Source organism: Pagrus major, chromosome 16 (assembly GCF_040436345.1).
Source record: "Pagrus major chromosome 16, Pma_NU_1.0".
NCBI classification, from domain to species: domain Eukaryota; kingdom Metazoa; phylum Chordata; class Actinopteri; order Spariformes; family Sparidae; genus Pagrus; species Pagrus major.
The window spans coordinates 1,479,238-1,501,737 of NC_133230.1; the positions used below are offsets into that span (position 1 = coordinate 1,479,238).

Genomic DNA, 22,500 nt, shown 5'->3' on the forward strand with positions numbered 1-22,500 from the left:
GGGGAGGACGGGGGAGGAGGCGGGGGAGGACGGGGGAGGAGGCGAGACTCGCCTTATGAATAGAGTGTGTTTCCTATCAGCCGGGATTTGACAAATTGTGTCAGGGAGAAAAGCCCAAGTGATAATTTTTTGGTTTACTGAAGGTGGAGGAGGAGGTACAGGTAGAAAGAAGAAGACGAACAGGGGGAGGAAATATGGTGAAAAAGGAAGTGAAGAAGAAGGAGGGAAAGAAGAGAAGAAACAAACAGGTGGTGGAGGAGGAGGAGATACAGGAGGGAGAGGATACAGGAGGAGGGACATGAGGAGGTGGAGGAGGAGGAGAGGGAGGCAGGCTGATGAGGAAGGGGAAGAGGAGGGAAGGAAGGAAGGTGGAAGAGGAAGAGGGGGAAGAGGAGGAGGAGAAATGGTGAAAAAGGAGAGAAGAACAAGAGGAGGACAAACAGGTGGAGGAGGAGAAGGTACAGGTACGAAGAAGAGGAGGAAGAAAGAGGAGGAGAACAGGAAGGTGGAAGAAGATGGAAGGAGAAGAGTACAGAGGAGGAAGAGGAGGTGAGCAATTTTACAAAATAAAACGAAATAAAAGTAAAAATAATAAATAAAAGACAGACAGTATAATTCATCACACACACACACACACACACACACACACACACACACACACGTTTTACTTTTTCACACAAAAGTACAGTGTGTGTGTGTGTGTGTGTGTGTGTGTGTGTGTGAGATGGTAGATTTCCTCAAAGCCTTTTCCCACAATGCAACAGCCTGGGAACCAAAGGTAAAGAAAGGTAAAAACCACTCCTCCTCCTCCTCCTCCTCTTCTCCTCCTCCTCCTCACCTTCTCTCCCCTCTGCCATCATCACTTCCTCCTCCCCCCTCCTCCTCCCCCCCCCTCTCTGCAGTGATATAAAAGGACTTTTATTTTGACGGTCTTATCAGGACAATGAGCTCAAATCAAACAGCGCTCTAATAGTCTGGAGACGCCTTGATCCCGGCTTCGTCTTTCTTTCTTTCTCTCCTCTTCCTCCTCCTGTCTTTCCTCCGCAGAGACGCCTCCCCCCCTCCTCCAGCTCATCTTCCTCCCCCCCGTCTCCCCCGCCTCTCTTCTCCTGTGATGGGACTCTTAAGACTTTTCTAAGCTGTCTTTAGCTTCTCCTCTTCCTCTTTTGGGAAATGAAAAGAAGACGGAGGGAAAGAGAATAAAAGAAGGGGCAGGAGTAGAGATGGAGAAAGAAGGGTACGGCCAAAAGTATGTGGACGCAGTTTTAACGTACACCGTCACATATGGTGGTCGAGGCGTCCACATACTTTTGGCCACGAAGGGAAGCGACGACGAGTGATGAGGGGAGGGACGACGGAGAGCGAGACGAGGAGAGTAAATGAAAAGACAATTTGTTTTCTCTGATACGGACGACGAGACTGACAGCTCGTCTTTGTTTTGAATGAGGTCAGAGGTCTCACACACACACACACACTCACTCACTCACTCACTCAGACACACACTAACACACATACATACATAATGGAAAGATAATAAGTAATTGTCTGTATCTGCAACCTGCATAATTACTTCCAGAGAGAGAGAGAGACGTGATTAAAGGACAGAAAGTGGAAGGAGGTGTAGAAATAGAGAAGAAGACAAAGGAAAAAAAAGTGAGAGAAAGGAGTTTCAGAGGGAAATATCATTTTTTCACCAACATTAGCATGTAAATGTTGTAAATGTTAGTGGGTTTTCTGACCCGTGTAACAGCGCTAACAGGGAATTTAAAATGGTTATCTCTCTGGACTGGACACTGTGAATATATGACAGCAAGGCTGCGTTGGAAATTGCCGTTCAACATGTTTCTGACTTGGAAAATTCACCTGAACGCTCAAGATCTCGGAAAGTCAGAGAAAGTTTCGGTACTCGGGTTGTCGAGTTGTCGTCACGTGACGCTGACACATGGTGGAAGAAAGTAAACATAGTATTGTTGTATTATATTGTTTCCTTTGCTCTTCCTTGTCACTCAACGTGTTGTTTAAACGCTCTGAGCGTCCATGTCGCTCCCACAAGTCAGAAGAACCACTTCCCAACTCGGTTTACCAAGAAGCAAGGCTCTAACGAGAAGAGATAAGTGAGTTGCATTATGGGAAATCTGTTGTTAATCTGTCTTAACTTCATATAAGATAATATTATAAAATATATATAAAAGTTGGTCTTTGTCAGATATCTGCGAGCTACAAACTGGACTTCTGGACTGAGCTGCCTCTTTCATCACCTCACTCATCAGATGTAGCAAGATGCTAACATCTAAGCAGCTCTTTGCAGACCGACAAAACATTTATCTGAGTTTTTGGATGTGAAACACTGAAAGATTTGAGGTAATGAGAAACAAATCACATCGAAATGAAAGAAAATAAAATGTGAAATCAAACAACTGAGAGGAAAGATGACAGCTCATTTAAAGAAATGAAATCATTTAGAAAAACATGAAGGTAAAATAAAACACCACAGAAAATAAACTTCAAATAAAACAGATAATATTGAAAAAGCAGAAAACAAAAGAAAAATAAGGAAATAAAAAACACAAGAAAGGTAAAAAGGAAATGATAAAAGAAAACAGTCTCGCAAACACACACACAGATAAATCCACAGCTGTTAGTCTCCAACACATCAGAGAGAAAAAAACAACGTAAATATAAACAAACACAACAAATATCACAAATATCAGATTTCCCGCAGAGAGGACGGGCGCCTGAACGCAGCGTCCGGCGGCTCCTCGTGTGGCATTTACTCTGAAAACACCTCGATCACAAGACAAACACTGAAGCTAACGGCAAACACAACGGGATCTCTCTGGAGCCTACATTACCCACAATGCAACACAGAGGCTGCTCACATTTGGTGTCAATATTCTGGCTGATCCGATCACAAGCAGACGGGCCGGTATGGCCGAATGTACAAGAAGGCACCAATGATTGAGAATTTTGCTGTGGCGGTTTCACAAAGTTTGTTTTATTTTCTTCTCACGCGACAACTCCTAAAATTGCATGATTTGTAAAGGGAGTCTGGTGATGTTGTGGTCAGTTCACAGAGGAGGCGGTCCTTCGTTAACGGACATGATTTAGCTTAAGAAGGAGGAGAAGTTTCCCTCTGGGTGTCGGTGGTTCAGTGACAGGAAGCTCGACTACATCTGAATATTCAAACTTTTAATAAATGGCCGCAGTCCATCACACCTCCACTCTCTCTCTGTTCGATTTAGTTTTCATCTCCATCGCTCGCTCTTCGTCCTTTGTTTCTCCAAGTCCTTATTTCCTCTCTTTTAATTTCTCTCTCTCTCTCTCTCTCTCTTGTGGCCTCTCGGTTCGTGTTTGGCGAGACGACAGCGGCGTCCCCAGATAAAAGACGACCAAACAAGAAAGGGAAGTATGGAAAAAAAAAAAAACACAAGAAGAAGAAGAATAGGGACGAAGAAGAAACAGAGAGGGCGAGGATAACAGAGCGAGGAGTGTGTTGGGTGTAATTGAATCCAGGCGGCGGCGGAGAGAGGGACAGATGGATGGACTGAGCAGATTAGCATCCGTAATCAGAGGAAGGCGTGAGGAGGAATAGACGCGGCGGCCGTGTTCATCGAGCTGCTAACTGGTTTCACAAACACGTCTGTGAAGAGCCGCTCCGGCTTCTGATGAACACAAACTACGACTTATTGTCTCTGATCAGACGGAACAGACGCACACGTCGCCTCACACCATCAGACTTTTACTGAGTTTGAGGAGGAGACGCCGCCGTCGGCTCTGATCGCCAGACGAGCATCAGAAGATAAAAACACTACTGAGGCATCAGGCCGAACGCCAGGTGAATTATTGACACGTCTACATCACAAAGTCAACGACGTGAAGGGAAAAGGCGCCGCGGGAATGAAGCGAACACAAGAAATTTGTATTTGGAGAATGTTCCTTCCTTCCTTCCCTCTGTGTTTCCTTCTTTCCTTCCTTCTTTCTCCCTTCCTTCCTTCTTTATTTCCTTCCTTCCTTCCTTCCCTGTGTTTCCTTCTTTCTCTTTCCTTTTTTCTTTCTTTCTTTCTTTTCAAATAAACTTAAAGTACTAAAAGTAAAAGTACTCAATATGCAGAATATATATTATTGTATTAATTGTTTTCTTGTGCCATAAACATCTTTATTTTTCTTAGTTACTCTTCTACTTCCTGTCCCTTCCGTCACCTTCCTGTTTTCCTTCCTTCCTTTCTTTTACCATCCAATCACATCGTCTTTTAAAAAGTCTTTTCTCTGTCTGTCGTGTTAAAACTTAAACACACACACACACACACACACACACACACACACACACACACACCTCTTCATCACATCAAACACACCGTCCTCCTCTTTAAACTTTGTTGGCTTGAGCACACACACACAGACACACACACACACACACACACACACACAAATTAAAAGTTGAGTCTTGGACCTTGAGAAGTTCCCGTGTTATCGCCGTGGTGACAGACAGATAGCAGAGAGGAGCGCTTTATTTGCCGTCCGGAGTCGCCCTGTCCTCTGCCGCCGTTATCTGAGCAGCTCCGGCTCCCATTGTAAACAGCCCCGTCCTCGTTAAGGAGCCTAATTAGAAAACTCTAATAATAATGGCCTGTGATTGGCTATTGTGTACTCTAAAGATTCCATTTAGAGCGGCGGCGGGCGGGCGGCAGTTTAATAAAACTTAACCAAACGGATAATTTTGCTTTAGTAATAATCCTCCGTCTCTGAAAAGTTCTTTGTTTGCCTCAAGTGGTTTTATTGCTTTTCTTTAAAAAACACTCATGACCCTGATTTAATTAATTTGAGCACTTTCACTAAATCCATTGTGACTAATTCTCCCAGTGCGAGCGAGTCGAGAGGATCTGCTGTATGGAAATCATTCAGCAGGTCTGACAAAGAGACTGAGGCGCTTTATGTTCCAGGAAACACTCGAACAGCTGCACGACGACTCTCCACGTGTTGCCGAAGGATTCACGTCATGTTACCGTCGTGTGTTTTCTTTACAGGAGCAGGAACACAGCTACAGTCCTCTGATTAGCCGTGTTTCCAGAAAATGTCAAGCGAATTTGAAGCGAACTTTTGAAAGCTTGCAAAAAAATCAAAATGTGAATCTGGTGTGTTTCCATAAACTGTTTTGAGCGAATTAACTCGGCTACATAAAGTGTGATTTGGTCAGAGGGTTAGCGGTGTAGGCTACGTGGCTACTGAAGTAAACAGAGGCTGGAGGTAAACGAACCAGGAGACAGGATGCAGAGAGGTCTTCTGGGATTACTGTCGGTGTAATTGTTCTTGCATGTCAGCTAGCATCGGCCGTGTTGCACGCTGTCCGGAGACGATGAAGACATGCATTGATTATAATGCAGACAGGAAACAGCTGATCAGTCACGTGAGCTGAATGTTCACTACGTCAGAGTTTATTCCATCAAACGTTTTGTGCATTAACTCTGATTCACAAAAGACAAAAAACACTTCAAGCGAGCGTACAATCTTTTTTTGTTTCCATAAAAACAAAAGCACCTTTGTGAAGGTGATTTCAACTATACGTTAATAGAAAAAAACAGTTTGTGAAATAATGATGAATTTTATTCTTTAGGACTTAAATTATTTGATGAAAGGACGATCAAACACCGAGAGAGTGTATACTGTAAGACAGTGTGTGTGTGTACTGCCAGGTCTGACCTTTGCCTTCTGTCCTGGAGTCCAAGTGACATTTCAAATGCAAATACAAACACGCTTCACCACTGCACCACACACACACACACACACACACACACACACACACACACACACACACACACACACACACACACAGTGAGTTTGTCCTTGGGCAGCAGCCGCTGCCGATGGCCGCTCTAAATGACATTAAACGTAGGTGACTGTAAACTTGGGTAATTATGATAAATGTGAGCGATTATGACGAATTATTCCCCTCCATTGTGCTAATAGCGTAATTAGCAACAATAATCAAAGACTTATGATGTTGAAATAAGGGGACGCCGCGGACAATTAGACTGCAAGGAGCTAATAATGGAGAACTTATGGTGTTTTCCTGGAGGGCAGAATTACTGTTACTTCCAGGAGGACTTTGAAATTTGGGTGTTTTTCTAACAAATTTTTCTCCCTGATGAGAGAAAATTGAAATAAATACTCAATTAACTCGGAGCTTTTCTGTGTGACGGCGTGAATGTGAACGCAATTACGTGCAGGCAGCAGGCGAAACACTGCAGGTGCTGCTCGGTCCGTTAAGACCATCATCAGAAGTTTAACTCGAGATAGAAAAGTTGGAGATGTTTGACAGGAAAAGAGAGAAATACTGAGATTAATTTCATGGATTCAGGAGGTTGTCTTTTGATTTTTTTCATGACAGAAACATGTTGTAAGCGTGAACATATTCGGCCTTTACTCTGTGTATTCAAACAAAGTCTGAAGTGTGTTGAAACCTGAAGGCAAACAGATCATTAAAGCAGCAGAGAACAAAGAGTTCAGATAAGAGGGGACAAAGGAAATGAGGAAATGTAAAAAACTCATATTTCTGTCAAAGGTGTCATCATCGTGTGGTCATGCAGTTGTGAGGAAGGAGGGTTTTTGAAATGTCGCCCTCTTGGTGAGTTCAAAAATCACTTTGACATCAGACATGCTAAATGCAAAAAACACATGGCGTCATCGTCATTCAAGATGGAGACAGTGCTGCTTTGATGAGCCAAGTTTTTGAGAAATTAACCAAACAAGCAAGGAATCAAGAATTGTCCAAACTTTATGCCTTTAACCTCAATGATTTATCGATGCTGGCATGTTTTTCTGTGACGGGTTTACAGATCCAGTCTGAAGCCTCCTGAACCGCTCACAGAATCATCGCTGCTGCCATTGAAACACGTTTGATATTTACGATCTAAGATCTGGATGATTACATTCGTACTTTCCGAGCCAGAACACAACATCCGAAAAAGAGAGGACTCCCGGAGCAGCTGACGGTGCTGCCAAACAACGGTAAACATTCTAGCCCTTGAAGCTAACATTAGCTAGCATCCAGTTCTCCCTAAACAATAAAAAAAACCACATTGACCACTTCTCCCGACTCATCCAGACTCGTTAATCTTCTGCTTTTGTTTTGTTCTCAGTGCAACACATCACAGCGAGTTGTTGCACCATGCTAATCTCCATTTTGTTTACGTCTGCTTCCCCATGAGGTCACGTGAGAATTTTGGTTCAGTAAAGTTTGGCGGGCGATCAGAAGACGTTTGAGGATCTGGCACGCTGGATCAAAATATTTAATTTGATTAACATGACATTATATTTTTGTTGTAAACAACATTTGTTGATATCGTAATCTCACACTGTATGCTGACGACAGTTTACTTAATACGTCTGGGGCTCAGTTTGTCAGTGTGCTGAAAAACTCATGGTATTACCTCGTTCTCAGTTTGTCATGTGTAAAACATGGACACTGATTTTAGTACTACCCATTAGTTTTGTGAGTTTTTTGCGTTTAACATCTTATATTAGTATATTCGGACATGCATGAAGAAGGGAGGTGACCTTCATTGTCATTGTAACAATAATAGACACATGGCGAACATCGTGAATGATGGCGTGTTTGTTGAATGATGGGCTGTCAGACAAATGGGATTCTGGTCCAGTGGGACATTTTTTGGGACTTTTGGGGTTTCAGAACGATGGCCCGTCAGAACACATGCATCGCACCATTTCTTTGGTTTCAGCTCGTTTCATAAAAACCTTCTTTTATCCATCTCACAAAGTGACACTTTTGATTGGGAGGAAGCAACAGAAGACAAGGATTTAACTAACTGCTCGATTGTTTGCGGATATCTCGCACGTTAAATGTTAAAAAACCTTAGTGACAAATAGAATAATTGTGAAAATGTTGCAGGAAATGTAAAACTTTCAGTTCACAGCTAAAATCTTGCAAAAACTCAAATTAGATGGTTTATGTCCAAAAATATATAAACTTTTGGCAGCCATAAATCAGTTTGCGAAATGCAAAAACCCGTGAATACTTCTCGCCGACAGAGTTTTCAGGTGGCTTGAGCGACCTCCTCAGTCAAGCCACCTTGAGTGAGGAGGTCAAAGGTCAAAGTCAACACCCAGATCTGAGATCTGAATGTTCCTGCGACCCTGAACTGAAGATATGTAATGAAGACGCTGAAGTGAGCAGCAGGAGAGTTTCCCTCCTCTCACTCAGACTCTGAATTACACTCATGAGTAATAATTTTCATCCACTCAGCCTTCAGAACGGTCGGCGACGTGCAGCCTCTCAGCCTCAGTTTGACTGATATTAGTCAAATTGCGTCATGTGCTTTTAAAGATGACTCTCTTTAAGTGCAAGAGGGGTGTTGAAAGCAGCGCCGAGCTTCAAGGGAAGATCTCTCTCTGCCAAGGTCAGCTCATATTTTAACTCCAATTTCAATACTTTATGAGCGTGAGTGTAATTAAAAAGATGGGGTCAGCTGTCTGATATATTATGACAGAGCAGCCGGCGAGGGATCAGTTATTAACTCAAGAAAAATCAGATTCAGGCTGATGAACTTTATGTGGAAGTGAAGCAACTTTGTGCTTGTTTGAACCTGCTGGAGTTCTGATGGATGGAGTTTATCAAACACGACAATTGTTCACTTAACCCTCCACTGAACAGTCCAGTGATGGATGCAGCAGCTCCAACTTTGGATTTCTCAGCATGCTGCACTTTCGGTTTTTCCATCATGTTTCCTACATCGTTGTGAAAAGGCTCTACTTTCTTACTTTTACACCTGTTTATTTGAAACTGTCAGAAATCATACGACTCAACCCTGTAAATGATTTTATGTCCTCCAGATAAAGTTACCAGGTAGAAAAACGCAGCAAACAGCCGTAAAACCAGCTCACTATAAACCATTAGCATATGGAAGGATGCAGCGGAGCCCGGAGTGTAAAACCTCACAGAGAAACAAAGTCAGCAGAGATCGATCGAGACTCCCTCGTGCACGGAGGAGGAGGCAGGTGATGAACGGAGGAGTGCTGGAGAAGGAGGACGAAAGAAACAAAGACGCCTCAAGGAGGAAGAGAAGAAGAAGAAGGAGGAGGAGGAGGAACGACGATGTAAACAAATGGAAAAGCTGAGCCGGACACGTTAGCAGGCGTGGTGTTCGCCAGGTATCGACTGGAATGAAAACTAATGACGAAGGCGCCTCTGGAAATGCATTACTCATCGTCTGGAGTGGAGGATGCTGGGAAGTTAAGGTAAGAGAAAACAGAATCTAAATAAAAAATAAAAGCAAGCAACCGTTTCAACAATTTACTTCTTGTGGTGCTCACATATAAGCAGGTGTAGAGAAACGTGTACATATTTTTATATTCATATATTCTTATACAGGTATTTTAATACAGGCCGTATTTGACGCGTGAGGGGTGACAACAGGCTGGATTAATGCACGTATCCATCCACTTCTGTTATGTGATGATTCAGAGTTGGTTCATCGAGATAAACAGTCGGTGGCGCTAATCTTCCCGTCGACCTTTGCAGAATACGAGGACATAATAAACCGCCGTGATTACAGAGCGCCAGTAAAACTTCAAATGACGTTTAACTCACATGTTTTATGGGCGCTTTTATCGACTTTTCTGGCAAGAAGAAAACCAATATTTTCTGTTTCCTCCTCATGACTCAAACTGGACTCTCAGCGCCTGAAACAACACGCCGACACCCTTTCACTTTGTAACGTAGGGCTCGTTTCAGTCTGCACGTCTGTGGTTCTTCAGTATCTCACTGTGCTGACGATTCAATCAGAAGAGCTTCACGTCGATCGAAGACTTTAAACAGATCGTCTCGCGTTGAGCTGACTTGTTACCCTGGACACCTGATATAAGCCCCGCCTCCTCCTGGGAAACACTCATACAAATTCATACCAGCCCTCCTCGTCCTCCTCCTCCGCCGGACAAATTAACATTAAAGAACACATACATGAATCTTAATCCTCCGTCTTCCCCTCTCTCTCCGGTCACATTATCATCGGGGATCACTCCTTCACATTCATACATGTCCGTCTGAAACCTCCTCCTCCCTCTTCTCTCTTCTTCTCTGGTCAAATTAACATTGCTAAGCACTCATGCACATTCAAACACGTCCCTACATCCCCGGCCTCGCTTTTCTCTTTCTTCACATTTCTCTCTCTTCCTCTCCAGACAAATTAACATGGGAGAACAAACACCTTTGTCCTCCTCTCCTCCTCCTCCTTATTTCTTTTTTGCTCTTTTTCTCTCTCTGGTCAAATTAACTTTGGGAATCACTCAGACATCCATATAAACCCTTTTCTCTCCCCGTTTTTTATTCTTCAACGTCTTCATATCTTTCTATCTTTAGGGCAAATTAGCGTTGGGGAAACACCCGTCCATGTTTCAGATCCTCCTTCTGTCTCTCCAGACAAATTGACATTGACGACCACACATATGTCCTCACATCCTCTCCATCTTTGGTTTGGTGCGTGGGGAGGCTCGGTTAGAGGTTTGCAGAAAGTCAAAGACAAAAAAAAAAAGAACAAAAAACCTCAAATGTGGAACTCCAATTAATTTAAAGCCCCCCCCCTCAACCATCAGCAGCACCAATCAGCCAAGAATAAATCCGCGGCAGATCTAATTACCGTGCCGTCTCCGAAGACCCCGGCCGCCGCGAAGCCAATCTTCCCCTCCTTGTTTGAACAGGCTGATGAACTAAGGGACTCGATGGATATCAAGTCATTTTGTTTAATTTATAAATGGATTTTCCCCTAATACTTAAATTATCATCAGCATGAGAGAGAGAGAGAGAGAGAGAGAGAGAGAGAGAGAGAGGAGCACAATGAAAAGCATTTGGAAGGTAAAAGGCTTGAACATGTGGTGCAGGAGAGGATGGAGGGATGAAAAAAGATGGAGGGAGAGAAAAAATGGCGATGCAAAGAATCCCAGTGAGGACTGTGTCCTTTTACAGTTTACAGCAGCGACGGCTTCACAATGTGGCGCGCTAATTATATTCAAACTTGCAGCAGGGGATGCTGGGAAATTTGGGGAACGAGTGAGGGGGAGAGGGCATCGAGGTGAGAGAGTGAAACATCTAAATCAAAGTGGTTTCATTCAGAGGAATATACAGAGATACACACAATAGCTTTGAGCTTAATTAGATGCAAAAACCTGTGCTGTAAATCTGAAGCTACAGTTAGCTTAGCTTACAAACATCCACCAAGCAACCTGACGGCTCGAATTCACAAGATAGAAATAACCTTCCATCCTCCATCCACTCTCGTCTAGTATCTCTTCTTTTCTCACATCTTAGATTTTGATCTTGGTTCCCCTGTAGGCAAAAAGACTCCCGCCCGCCCTCCTCCCCTCGTTTAATACCTGGTTCGGGCGTCTCAGAGTGCGACGACGAGGAAGCCGAGGACGCCCCGTCTTCGTTGACGGCTCCCTGGGACAGAGACATCCCTCTGCCCGGAGGAAGCTTCATGCCGAGCTGCTCCGCCATCTCCACGTGATCGCCGGGGTGGATGTAGTCAAAGACACTGCTGCCAGTCAGCTCCACCTGCAGAGAGAAAGACACAGGTACTCATCCTCCATCCTTTATTTATCCTCCTTTTAAACTGGACAAAAAAAAAACACTAACACCCACTGAAATCTGACATTTGTCTTTTGGAAAGGATGCATTTGCAGAGCCAAACAGCACAGATAGGAAAATGAAACCTGGGCGGACAGTAATTTTGGACGTCGGAGTTACAGATGTCGGCACTTAAATAATTTTAAATCCATCTCTGCGCTCGAACGTCGTTCAATCGGCACTGAGACTGAAGGAGAGACGAGTACAAGATATAAAAAAGTAACCATCGTAACATTGTCACTGGCTTTCATGCTGCTTTCAATGGTTTCCCGGTTTCCAGTGCGTTCCTGACATTGAACGCAACACACCAGAAAAACAAAAACAGAAAGGCAAACTTGTTTACTGGCAAAGGAAAAGGAGTTTAAGGAAACTACATACACAGGAGGAGAGCTCAGAGATTACTTTCTAACTTCTGGGATTGAAAAGTGGATTTTTCTTCACTCCTGTTTATCAGCCTGACTGCAGCAGCGATCCGGAGATGACCTCCATCGTCGGGTGTTTCTGTTCTGTAATGTTGACTGCTGACTGGAGCTGGAGGGGAAATGTACTTTACTTCATGAATGTAACGTTACAGAGAGGAGACAGAGAACCAGAACCAGAACCAGAGTCTCTGCTGAGTGCTGAGTTCAGTCGGAGGCTGAATTCAAACACATTCTCAATTATGTTCATTCACAACATGTTTTGCTGAGACTTTTGTGACGGGTTATGCTTGAAATGTACTAGTTTGTATTTCATGTTGATCCCAAAAGTTTAAATGCTGCCGTCAGTTCTAGCCGTTTTCCGACTCTTTAACTTTTCATCTTCTCCTCCCTCCTCTTCCTCCTCCTGGTTTACTCTACCCTCACTCACTCCTCGTCTCTCTTTTATCATCCTCCTTTCCCACTTCTGTAACCTGTTTCTCTGCCTCACCACCATCTTCCTCCTCCTTCTCCGTCCAGCTCGTTCTCATTCTTTCCCTCCTCCTCCTCCTCCTCCTCCTCCTCCTCCTCCTCCTCCTCCTCTTCCTCTAATCCGTCCCCCAGCGAATCAGCGGCGGCTTTTCTTTCTCATGGAAATGGAATAAATAAGCTTCTTCTTATTAAATAAATACAGAGTCCCTTCACCTTAAAGACTCTCATTAGCGGAGATAGAAGCGGATTTGTCTTCGTTAATTGGGGATGAGACGAGGGAGCGCCGCCAAAAACACAGCGTTACGCTACGCTCACACACACACACACACACACACACACACACACACACCATGCACAAACTGATTCATGTCAAGGTTATAAACACACACACTTTTTGTGTAACGAGCACATACACACAATTTTCAACGGGGTCACGTGACTGATGTGCGCCGTCGTTTAACACGTGTGTTTTCATTTGTAGCGTAACAAAAACATTGTGCACATTTATTTCCACATGCTAATCTGGTTATGTACTGTATGAGTGTGTGTGTGTTTGTGTGTGTGTTCAGGTTTTTGGGGGTCCACTGGGACTAAGGGGATTACATGGGTGTAATCCCTTTAATAAGAAATCCCTTTAAGGCAATTTAGTCCCCTCATAAAGTCTCATCTGGAGCAGAAAGTGATGATTAAGAAATGAGACTGATCACTGAATCACACACACACACACACACACAAACACACACACACACACACACACACACACACTGAGAGGCACGCAGACCCTGGTGCACCATGGGAGTTAGTGTTCATGTTTACACGTTACAGTGCTAATTGGATCTACATTGTTCTTCCTCGAAATAACACGCCGACTTTTAATCAATTAAAACTTGGCACAAACTATTTTACATAAAGTCACCGGCGGAGCTAATTACACTGAGGGAACAATGCAGAGAAGGAATTAGACATTCAGAAAGTCACTGCGACGACACTTTAAGAGAATTATCACACAGCAGACCGGCAGCGAGCTCATTACTGTACCGTCCAATCAAGAAAACACAACTTCCTGTGAGACTGAGCTACACTTGTTAGCGACATGCTACAAGAAGTTAAAGCTCCAGTTACATACATCAGTGTTGTCATGGAGCGTTAGCATCAGTTTACACACCTCTGATGTGTGTTGTTCTGAAGTGTCAGCACTAAATGAAGTTATGGGTTGAAGTTCAAGCCCTGAAAAGAGACGGGATCGAAAGCGAAAGTGATGATTTGAGCTGGAAATTCATCACAGAAAAGAAATTAACTCCAGTTAAGAGCACAGGGATGAATGCAGCTGACATGCAAGTTAACAAGTGAGCAATAAAAGTGGTGATATTTCTTCAGTTGTTTTTGAAGCTGCTGTGTGTAGCGACGAGTCTTGCTGTCTAACTCCAGAACACCACTGGTTGCATGTGCGTTGCAGAGCGACGTGATCCCTTCATCCGTCAGCAACCACCGGCTGTGTTCTGAGTGCGGCACGGCCAGACAGCCGGAGAGGCTTTAGAGACCGAGTTCCCGCGGTAATTACAGAATCACGCGCCATCGCAATTATACATGTACGTGTTATAAACACAACAACAAGTGTTCAGTGTTCCCGATCGAAGGAGTAGAAGAAGAAGGGTGGACTAGATTTTTGTTCTGTGTTTTATTCTGAAAATTAACCGGATGTTTTAATGTAGAAGCCTTACGTATCTGCGGTGGAAGAGTCCAGACAGCCGGAGCTGCAATGGAGATACGCAACGCAACTTCTGTGGTGGACCAGACACGGACCGGACACGGACCGGACACGGATTTTTGGGGTAAGTCGATTGATTTGGCTTTTTAAGGGCCCATTTTGATACTGATTATTAGAAATCAAGGAAGAACAACAACGGGTGATGGAATAAACGTTTATTTATACGTTTAATGTTTATTTGTGACTTGTTACCAATCAGATATTGTTGTGGGCGGGACATTGTGTGAGAGGATGCTGCAAAGTAGTCGGCGATCTGACAGAAAAATCAGAAAATCCTGAATATCCAACCTGATAATCGTCAGACAGCCCTTTCCTTTGGCACTACTTTCCCTCAACTGTAGAGCGTCCGTATTTCTACGCCGGGAACTGCATCACGCAGCAGTTCAGCTGTTTGGGTCGGACTGTCAGTGGCTGTCTGACGGCAATGTAAAGCACTAAAAATGTTCAAAATACAGGTGTGCCTTCCTTTGGGAGGCTTAAATCCATCTTGCTGTCGTGATGTCACACAACCCCCACATCAAAACACCACAACTATCACTGTAAGGCTGCGTCACACGATTAAGACTCGGCACATTTGTCAGCGTGCTCCTGCATCACTGCCTCCATGGTCCAATATGTTTTGTTGGCAGATAACGTGACTCTGATTGAACACGCTCAGTTTGTGCCAGAGTCTGTTTTTCACCAAACACATGTTGAAGATGTTGAAGATGTTGAAGATGTGTGGCGACCTGAGAGTTTTTAAAATCAGCCACCAAACCTTGGCAGCCACAGCCTCTATACATCATGTTATCCTTCCAGTCTTCTACGCAGAGGTTGGCCAAGTCATTTAATAGCATTATAATGTTTTGTTTGTTCTTTTTGAGGTTCAAGCTCGTCAAATACTGGGAAATATTCTGAGGACGTTCGAAGGACGGACATGTTTGGAGAAATTAAAGCGTAGACTATGAGAGAAATGTTGATGGGACACAAATTGGATGCAGGAAGTTCCTCAGTAATCGATTACTCCTACTAAAACATCGTTGATATCTGCGGCTGAGAAGCGGCCGAATGACCTCCGCGCTGAAAACTCAACAGTCCCGTCAGGTTCGGTTTTGACGTTGTTTGTCTGTTTAAAGTCTTCAGATAAAACTTATTAAAACACAACAGAAACGACGGCGTTATCGCTTCACTCGTCCTCCGAGACAAGGACATCGAGTGACAAAAGACAATAAGAGTGACGGCGATAACACGTCCGACAGGGAGAGAGAGAGAGTTTGTGAATGTGAGTGAATGTAAAGCGAGTGTGTTGGTGTGAATCAAAGTGTGTGTGTGTGTGTTGATATCCGTCCTGCCTCTCTTATCAGTCTCTACTCCATATTTTAGGATGTGTGTTTGTTAGAGGAGGCTGCTGTCAGCTGTAATTACTGCAGTGCAAATGTTACATCACTGAGACTGTTCAGCGGGTTTCAACCTTTATTTAAAACACAACAGTCGACAAAGGAAAGAGAGAAAACACCAAAATAAGTTTCCTCTATGGTTGTATAGCTTAACATCCATGAACCATGACACTTGTGTACAAAAAGTAGAAGTCCTGATTCAGCTTGTTGAGTATCAGAGTAAAAAGTTTATATGTGGCAGGGTCCGCCACATATAAACAAAGTAAAGCAGTATAAATTGTGTCGTCCTTTGAGCTCAGTTTGTTTATTCAGTTTATTCAGTCATGAAAACAAAGAGGCAGACAAAAAAAAATCAATGAAGATCTTTCTCTTCTTCCCCAAAACTACAGCGTGCTCCTTTAATTACTAACTGTACGTGGTCACTGAGTCGATCGCCGACTCAGCTGATTCGGTACATTATGTCCAGTTTGAGGAATCTGTTAAACTAAATAAAACAATATGTGAAATAAAAACAGGAACCTCTTTTGTCTTATTGTGAAGGAGAACAACAGCAAATAAAAGACATGAAAACTGAAGCGTTGAATTCCCATTAATCAGCTTCTCACCCTCTGGATCACACTTTAATTAATATGGAAACATTTTAAAGCCACACACACACACACACACACACACACACACACACACACACCTCAAAACAGTAAAAAACCTCTGTGTGACTTTGTAAAGTACTAATCAAATAAATTGATGTTGGCTCGCAGGGTTCAGAATTAATTACAGCATTAAACATTAGCTAAGTGGGGTAATATTCCAAGTTTGATAGTGCATAATTACTCCGCTGTTAATGATTCATGGGGCGTCGGCCTCTGTTAGAGGAGCGAGGAGAGACGACGGACGCGAGCACAAAACTCTGCACGGTAACTTTACTTCCTCTCCAGATGACGAACAGAAACGTTTGAGAAGCTTCCTGAAATCTACTGAACACTCTGAAGCATCGTGGTATAAAAGAAAACGTCACAGCCGGACCGACTCCTCAGAAACCGTACGAACACGAGTCAAACACAAGGTCAACATTTGATTTCCTGCGTGAAAATGTTTTGTGTCGCAGCAGCAAAGTAAAGTATGAGAGCAATGAACACAATGTTAATGATTTATGTTGTTTTCACAGTGTTGTTACTGTTTCTCGATGCAGTATATTGCAGTCAGTTCACGATGCATTCTGGGAAAATATGACGTCAAGTAAAATTAAATGACCAGCACGGTTAGAAAAATAACAGTATAATACTGTACTTCAGTTTACAGTACGGTAGAAAAATAAACAGGTTTCCACACAATTATAACTCAACGTGTGTGTGTGTGTGTGTGTGTGTGTGTGTGTGTGTGTGTGTGTGTGAGGATAGAGTCTCCAGCTGACAGCACTAGTGTGTTATCAGTCAGATGAATGGGGGCGAATCTCTATTGTCAGTAGAGTAGCATGAACACACACACACACACACACACACACACACACACACACACACACACACACAGTCCCCATATCCAGGACACTTTCCTTGTCAACAGCTCAGAGGATGACAAATGAACGGTCCATTATGAACTGTTTGCCACAGTGTGTGTGCGTGTGTGTGTGTGTGTGTGTGTGTGTGTGCGTGTGTGTGTGTGTGTGTCTCGTCCAGATGATGTGATTGCTTTCAGTGGTCTGTGTTTTGTTTTGCCTAATAAATCACCATCTATCAGGGCCCGGCTGACACACACACACACACACACACACACACACACACACACACACACACACACACACACACACACACACACACACACACACACACACACACACACACACAGTGAGAGAGGCGAGCAGATATGAGAGATGAACTAATACATCATTTAAGTTTGTTTATACTGTTTAATGTTTAAATCTGCTTTATTTTTCCGTGTGTACAGTAACCAGGATTATTCTGGACTGAACGCCAGCAGAGGGCATCAACACTGTGTTTACACTTTCAACCTGCATAACACACAAAAACATTCACTCCTTCGTCTCTTGAACGCAGCTCAATAACACACGGCAGGATGTACGTCGATGTACAGACTCGTATGTCCAGACCGAGACTAAAGCTCAAGTTATACTTTATCCACATAACTCTGCATGATGGAAATGAACAGAAATCAGCGTTTTCCCAAACATTATGAGGTTTAAGATGAGCATCCGAGACATTTTTTGAGTAAAACTAAAGGATTTGTCGCAGATCTAATGGTTGTAGGTGGTGGTGGTGGACTTCTGGTGACAATAATCGTCCAAAATCATTTGAAATTCAATACTCCTTTATTTAAAAAGTACGATTTTCTTCAGGGAAGCTAAACCTTCCACAAACCTCGGGGAAAAACCAGAAAAAGATCTGATCATGTCTTCAGTTGTCTGCACAAAATGTATATCGTGGACTGTTTCCACCGTGAACACGTCTGCATACAAACAACACAACGTAAACAAAACTGTGTGTGCTTGTGAGTGTATCAAGCTCTCACACAGATGGAGAGCGGCACTCAGCAGAGCTCAAACCAAACACCAGTCCCCCTTAAGATCAATGCATTATTCTCTGAGTAATTAACGGAAAAGTCCAAAGTTACAAATGCAGATCAGGTGAAAAGAGTTATTGTGTTTCTGACGCGTCTCACATCACGTTTACTCAACATGTATATGAGCTGACTTTCATGTCCAGAGGTGGAGGCGATGGTGGTGGAGTCGCAGCTCGTTACAGATATTTATTAACGAGGCGTCGGGACGTTTTCCAGCCGTGTTTGTGGCGACAGAACCAGATATTCAAAGCCAGACATGATGTTTTTCGAACACTGACCAGGTGGTTGTTGTGCCTAAACATGAGCAAAATATTAAAACAAGGCTGTCACAAAGTGAAATTAAAAACTGAACTTAAAGAAACTTAAAGTTTTAATGTTTATTCTGGTTGTTGCAGACAGCTTAACACGGTCAGTGCTGTACTGACAGACAGCTGCACCAGTGGGATCAACATCTGTGTGTGTGTGTGTGTGTGTGTGTGTGTGTCAGTGAGTGAGGGGATAAACAGACCTTTTCAAATCTATCATAAATCACTGGACACTGAAGAGCGTCTGCGTGTGTGTGTGTGCGCGTGTGCATATGTGTGTGTGTGTGTTGTTAACCCCCTGAGAAGGACAGGAAGTAAGAGATCCTTCACCGAGATCAATACACACACACACACACACACACACACACACACACACACACACACACACACACACACACACACACACCGTCTGTCTCAGTGTCCCTGATCATTCAAGCTTCTTCAACCTGCTGACTTGTTAAAGCAAAACCTGAAACACACACACACACACACACACACACACACACACACACACACCTGCGTGGTGTTTTGTCGTTCATCATCTTTCACTTTTTTTGCACAACTGATCCCTCTGCCTCTCTCAGGAGTGATGAGTGTAGGTGAGGTGCATTCTGGGTACTGTACAGAGGCTTAAGTCAGTCTGCAGGGCTTCATGTCGGCGTGTCGGTTCAGCGGAAATTTCCAGGCAGAGGGTAAACAGGGTTTTCCAGGGGCAGACGCAGGGGCTCAGAGGAGCTGAGAGAGCGCAGAACAACAACGCTTGCGTTCGATCTGTTGAACGTGTCCGATCATCAGCCAGCCGCTTCATCCCGGGTCTGGATCAGTACAGCCGAGGCTGACGGGAGCGAGTTTTAATCAGAATCCATCCTCATTGTCTCACAAGACGCTGGAAAGATTCACGTGTTGGACCTCAGGGTCAAGTGGTGATCCGCTGTGGCCGCTGAGCTAATAGCTAACATGCTAGCGAGCCGATCACACAGTTTATTCAAAGGAGCGGGCTGTTAGCTGAACTTAAACGTGAATCTTTTTCTTTTGGGACGTTGAATATCTGAAAGACTGACGGACCGACTAATGAAGTGATGGACAGGAGAGGCTTCAAAAACATCTTCAGTTTAGAGAGTTTATAGACGCACACACACAGCGAACATCCACATTTCATGCCGAGAGAAACAAAATGCGATGAAATCATTGTGACACACAAACGCACACCGGCATGGACTCACAACACACAGATTTAGGCCACCAGCTGATCTGTTTGTCTGCTCTCTGTCCCTCTTTCAGTTTTTATCTGTCTAATCAGTCGTCTCTCTCTCTCTCTGTCTTTCAGCCATTCATTCTCCAGCTCGCTCGCTCGTTCACAAAATCCACTGAGTGCTCTAAGAACCCGAAAATCTCTCCTCTGTTCTCCCGCAATCTCACAACAATGGCGCTCTTTGAACGTTTAGAGTGAGGGGCCCCAGACGCCGATAAGCCCGGTGTCGAACGTCCAAACGCCGGGGCCAATCCCTGCCTCCCAGTGCATTATGGGAGTGTGATAAGGACACAATGGAGGAGCACTTTTATCGTGTTTCTCATGCTAATACGTCCACCGCTGCTTATTCCTTTTATTGAGAAGATTTAATTTGTTTAGTGTGTTAATGACTCATACAGTGTGTGTGTGTGTGCATGTGTGTGTGTGTGTGCTCGAGGCTGAATCTCATCCATCAGACAGAAAGGTCCTTAGGGCAAAAAGGCAAACAGACACACACACACACACACACACACACACAGCCCTGGAGGTTACACTAAGTGTGTGTGAATCTTGAGGCCACATTTCTTTATGCATGTGGATGACAAACGCCTAAAGTGGTTTAAAGTCATGTTTGTGTGTCTGGTTTACATAAAAATGACAATTTTAAAAAGTAGAACAACTGTACAGTATACACGATGCCGAGTACAGTATTCTTTCAAAGTAATCAATTTTTTTTTGGACAGGACGCGGTGATGTAACTTCTGTCTATCTGTGGAAATGTCCCAGCGTCTTGTCAATACTGTCAGAATATTTCACAACCAACACATCTGGAAAATGTGCCAATGGCTGATTAAACATATCCGGTTTTGTTGCTGCAAATCTGGCCAACAATGTCCTCACATCTCTTTAAAAACACCCACAAATACAGCTGGAAAATGTCCCAATGTCTCATTAAAAATCTGGTTTTGTCGCCACAAATCAAATGTCCCAGCGTCTTGTCATTACTGTCAGAATACTTCACAACCAACACATCTGAAAAATGTGCCAACATGTCGTCAAAAATATCAACTTTTGTTGCCACAAACACATCTGACAAACATCCAGATGTTTACCAGCTCTGGTGTTCTTGCCACAAACATGGCTCGACATCTTGTGAAAAATGTGTGGATTTGTTTCCACCAACACAACTAGAAATGTCCTTCTATCCTGTCAAAATAAAGCTGGAAAAGTCCCAATGTCTCATTAAAAATCTGGTTTTCTTGCCACAAACATGGCTGAACATCTTGTGAAAAACATGCAGATCTGTTTCCACCAATATGACACCAAATGTCCGTCTATCATGTCAAAAATGTCCTGTTTTGTTGCCACAAATACATCTGGAAAATGTCCCAGTGTCTCATTAAAAGTCTGGTTTTGTCACCACAAACCTGGCTGGAAATGTCCCAGCGTCTTGTCAAGACTATCAGAATATTTCATAACCAACACATCTGGAAAATGGCCCACCGTCTGATATCTGGTTTTGTTGCCACAAACAGAGCTGAAAAACATCCTGACATTTACCAGCTTTGGGTTTCTTGCCACAAACATGTCTGAATTGTCTCAACATCAGAAATGTCCTTCTATTATGTCAAAAATAGCCAGACGGCTGGAAAACGCCTGGACGTCTCCTCAAAAACATCCAGTGGTTTCATGCTTACAAATGCAGAAACACAGTCCCAACAGTGGTCTCTGGCTTGTCAGCTATCTCACCATCATCAACCCGTCCACGCCTTGACAGTAAAGTCATCTTAGTGTGAAGCTGATACGACACGTTTTGCAAAACTACACCTGCAAATCTCCCCATCAGCCTCAGCTGAACTTTGTGTTTCGTGCTAATTAGTCAGTATTTCTGCTGCGTTGCTTTTCTGTAGGAAGACAAACATCTGCAGACGGTGCAGCTGAGTGGGTGATGACGGACTTTAACTCAAAACCAGCATCTTGTTGTTGTGTGACAGACAATAATGAGGAGAGACGCCTCACTGACAGACTGCGCTAACTTCCGGTGGGTGTTGGTCTGCAGCCCGACCCGTTTGTACTCAGAACCGATGATTTGTAGAAGCTTCTTGGGTCAGAGGCACCGCTGGATTCAGTGAGCGAAGCCAGTGTGAGTGTGAATTTAAATAAAGAGAGTTTTGGTAGGAAGAGAGAAGACGAGAGAGAAGGCGAGAGAGAGTGAGGGGGAGGGGGAGAGGATCCTCTCTCCACTAAACACTAATATACGAGCCTGCAGCCATAATAAAAGTATATTTATTATAAATATCCTCCATTCATTTTTCCAGCAGCGTTTACAGCCGGCAGTAAGCAGCCATTTTAATACCGCGGCTCCGCTCTGAACATTTCTCAGCTGAAGGACCCAGATCTGTTCACACCGAGGGAGTGTGCTGATTTCAAGAGTGTCGGCTGAAAAGAGGCGAATAAAAATCATCTTTGTTGTTTTATCGACCGCTAATACAGCTGGAAATAAAACGGGCCCGTCTTCAGCTCCTCGCACTTATATTAAACTTAACTCAGGACAGAATGGATCTCAAAAAACAGGTTCTGACTGCAAGTAATGCAAAATACTGCTGTGCTGTTCTGTCATATTTAGAGGTGGATGCGATGAAGGTGGATTTGACCACTGTTTGAGTGTGAAACCACTGGAGACCTCGGGACATTTCCAGGTGCTTGTTGTGACAAAAACAG

At 43.7% G+C, this 22,500-nt stretch overlaps 1 protein-coding gene across 1 annotated transcript in view; it reads right to left on the minus strand.

Annotated features, from left to right (window-relative positions):
* npas3 (neuronal PAS domain protein 3) overlaps positions 1–22,500 on the minus strand; it is a 263,350-nt gene that overhangs the window by 29,229 nt on the left and 211,621 nt on the right. The window contains exon 6 of the mRNA XM_073483920.1: positions 11,383–11,563. Coding sequence (XP_073340021.1) covers positions 11,383–11,563 — 181 coding nt within the window. The remainder of the gene's footprint in view (positions 1–11,382; positions 11,564–22,500) is intronic.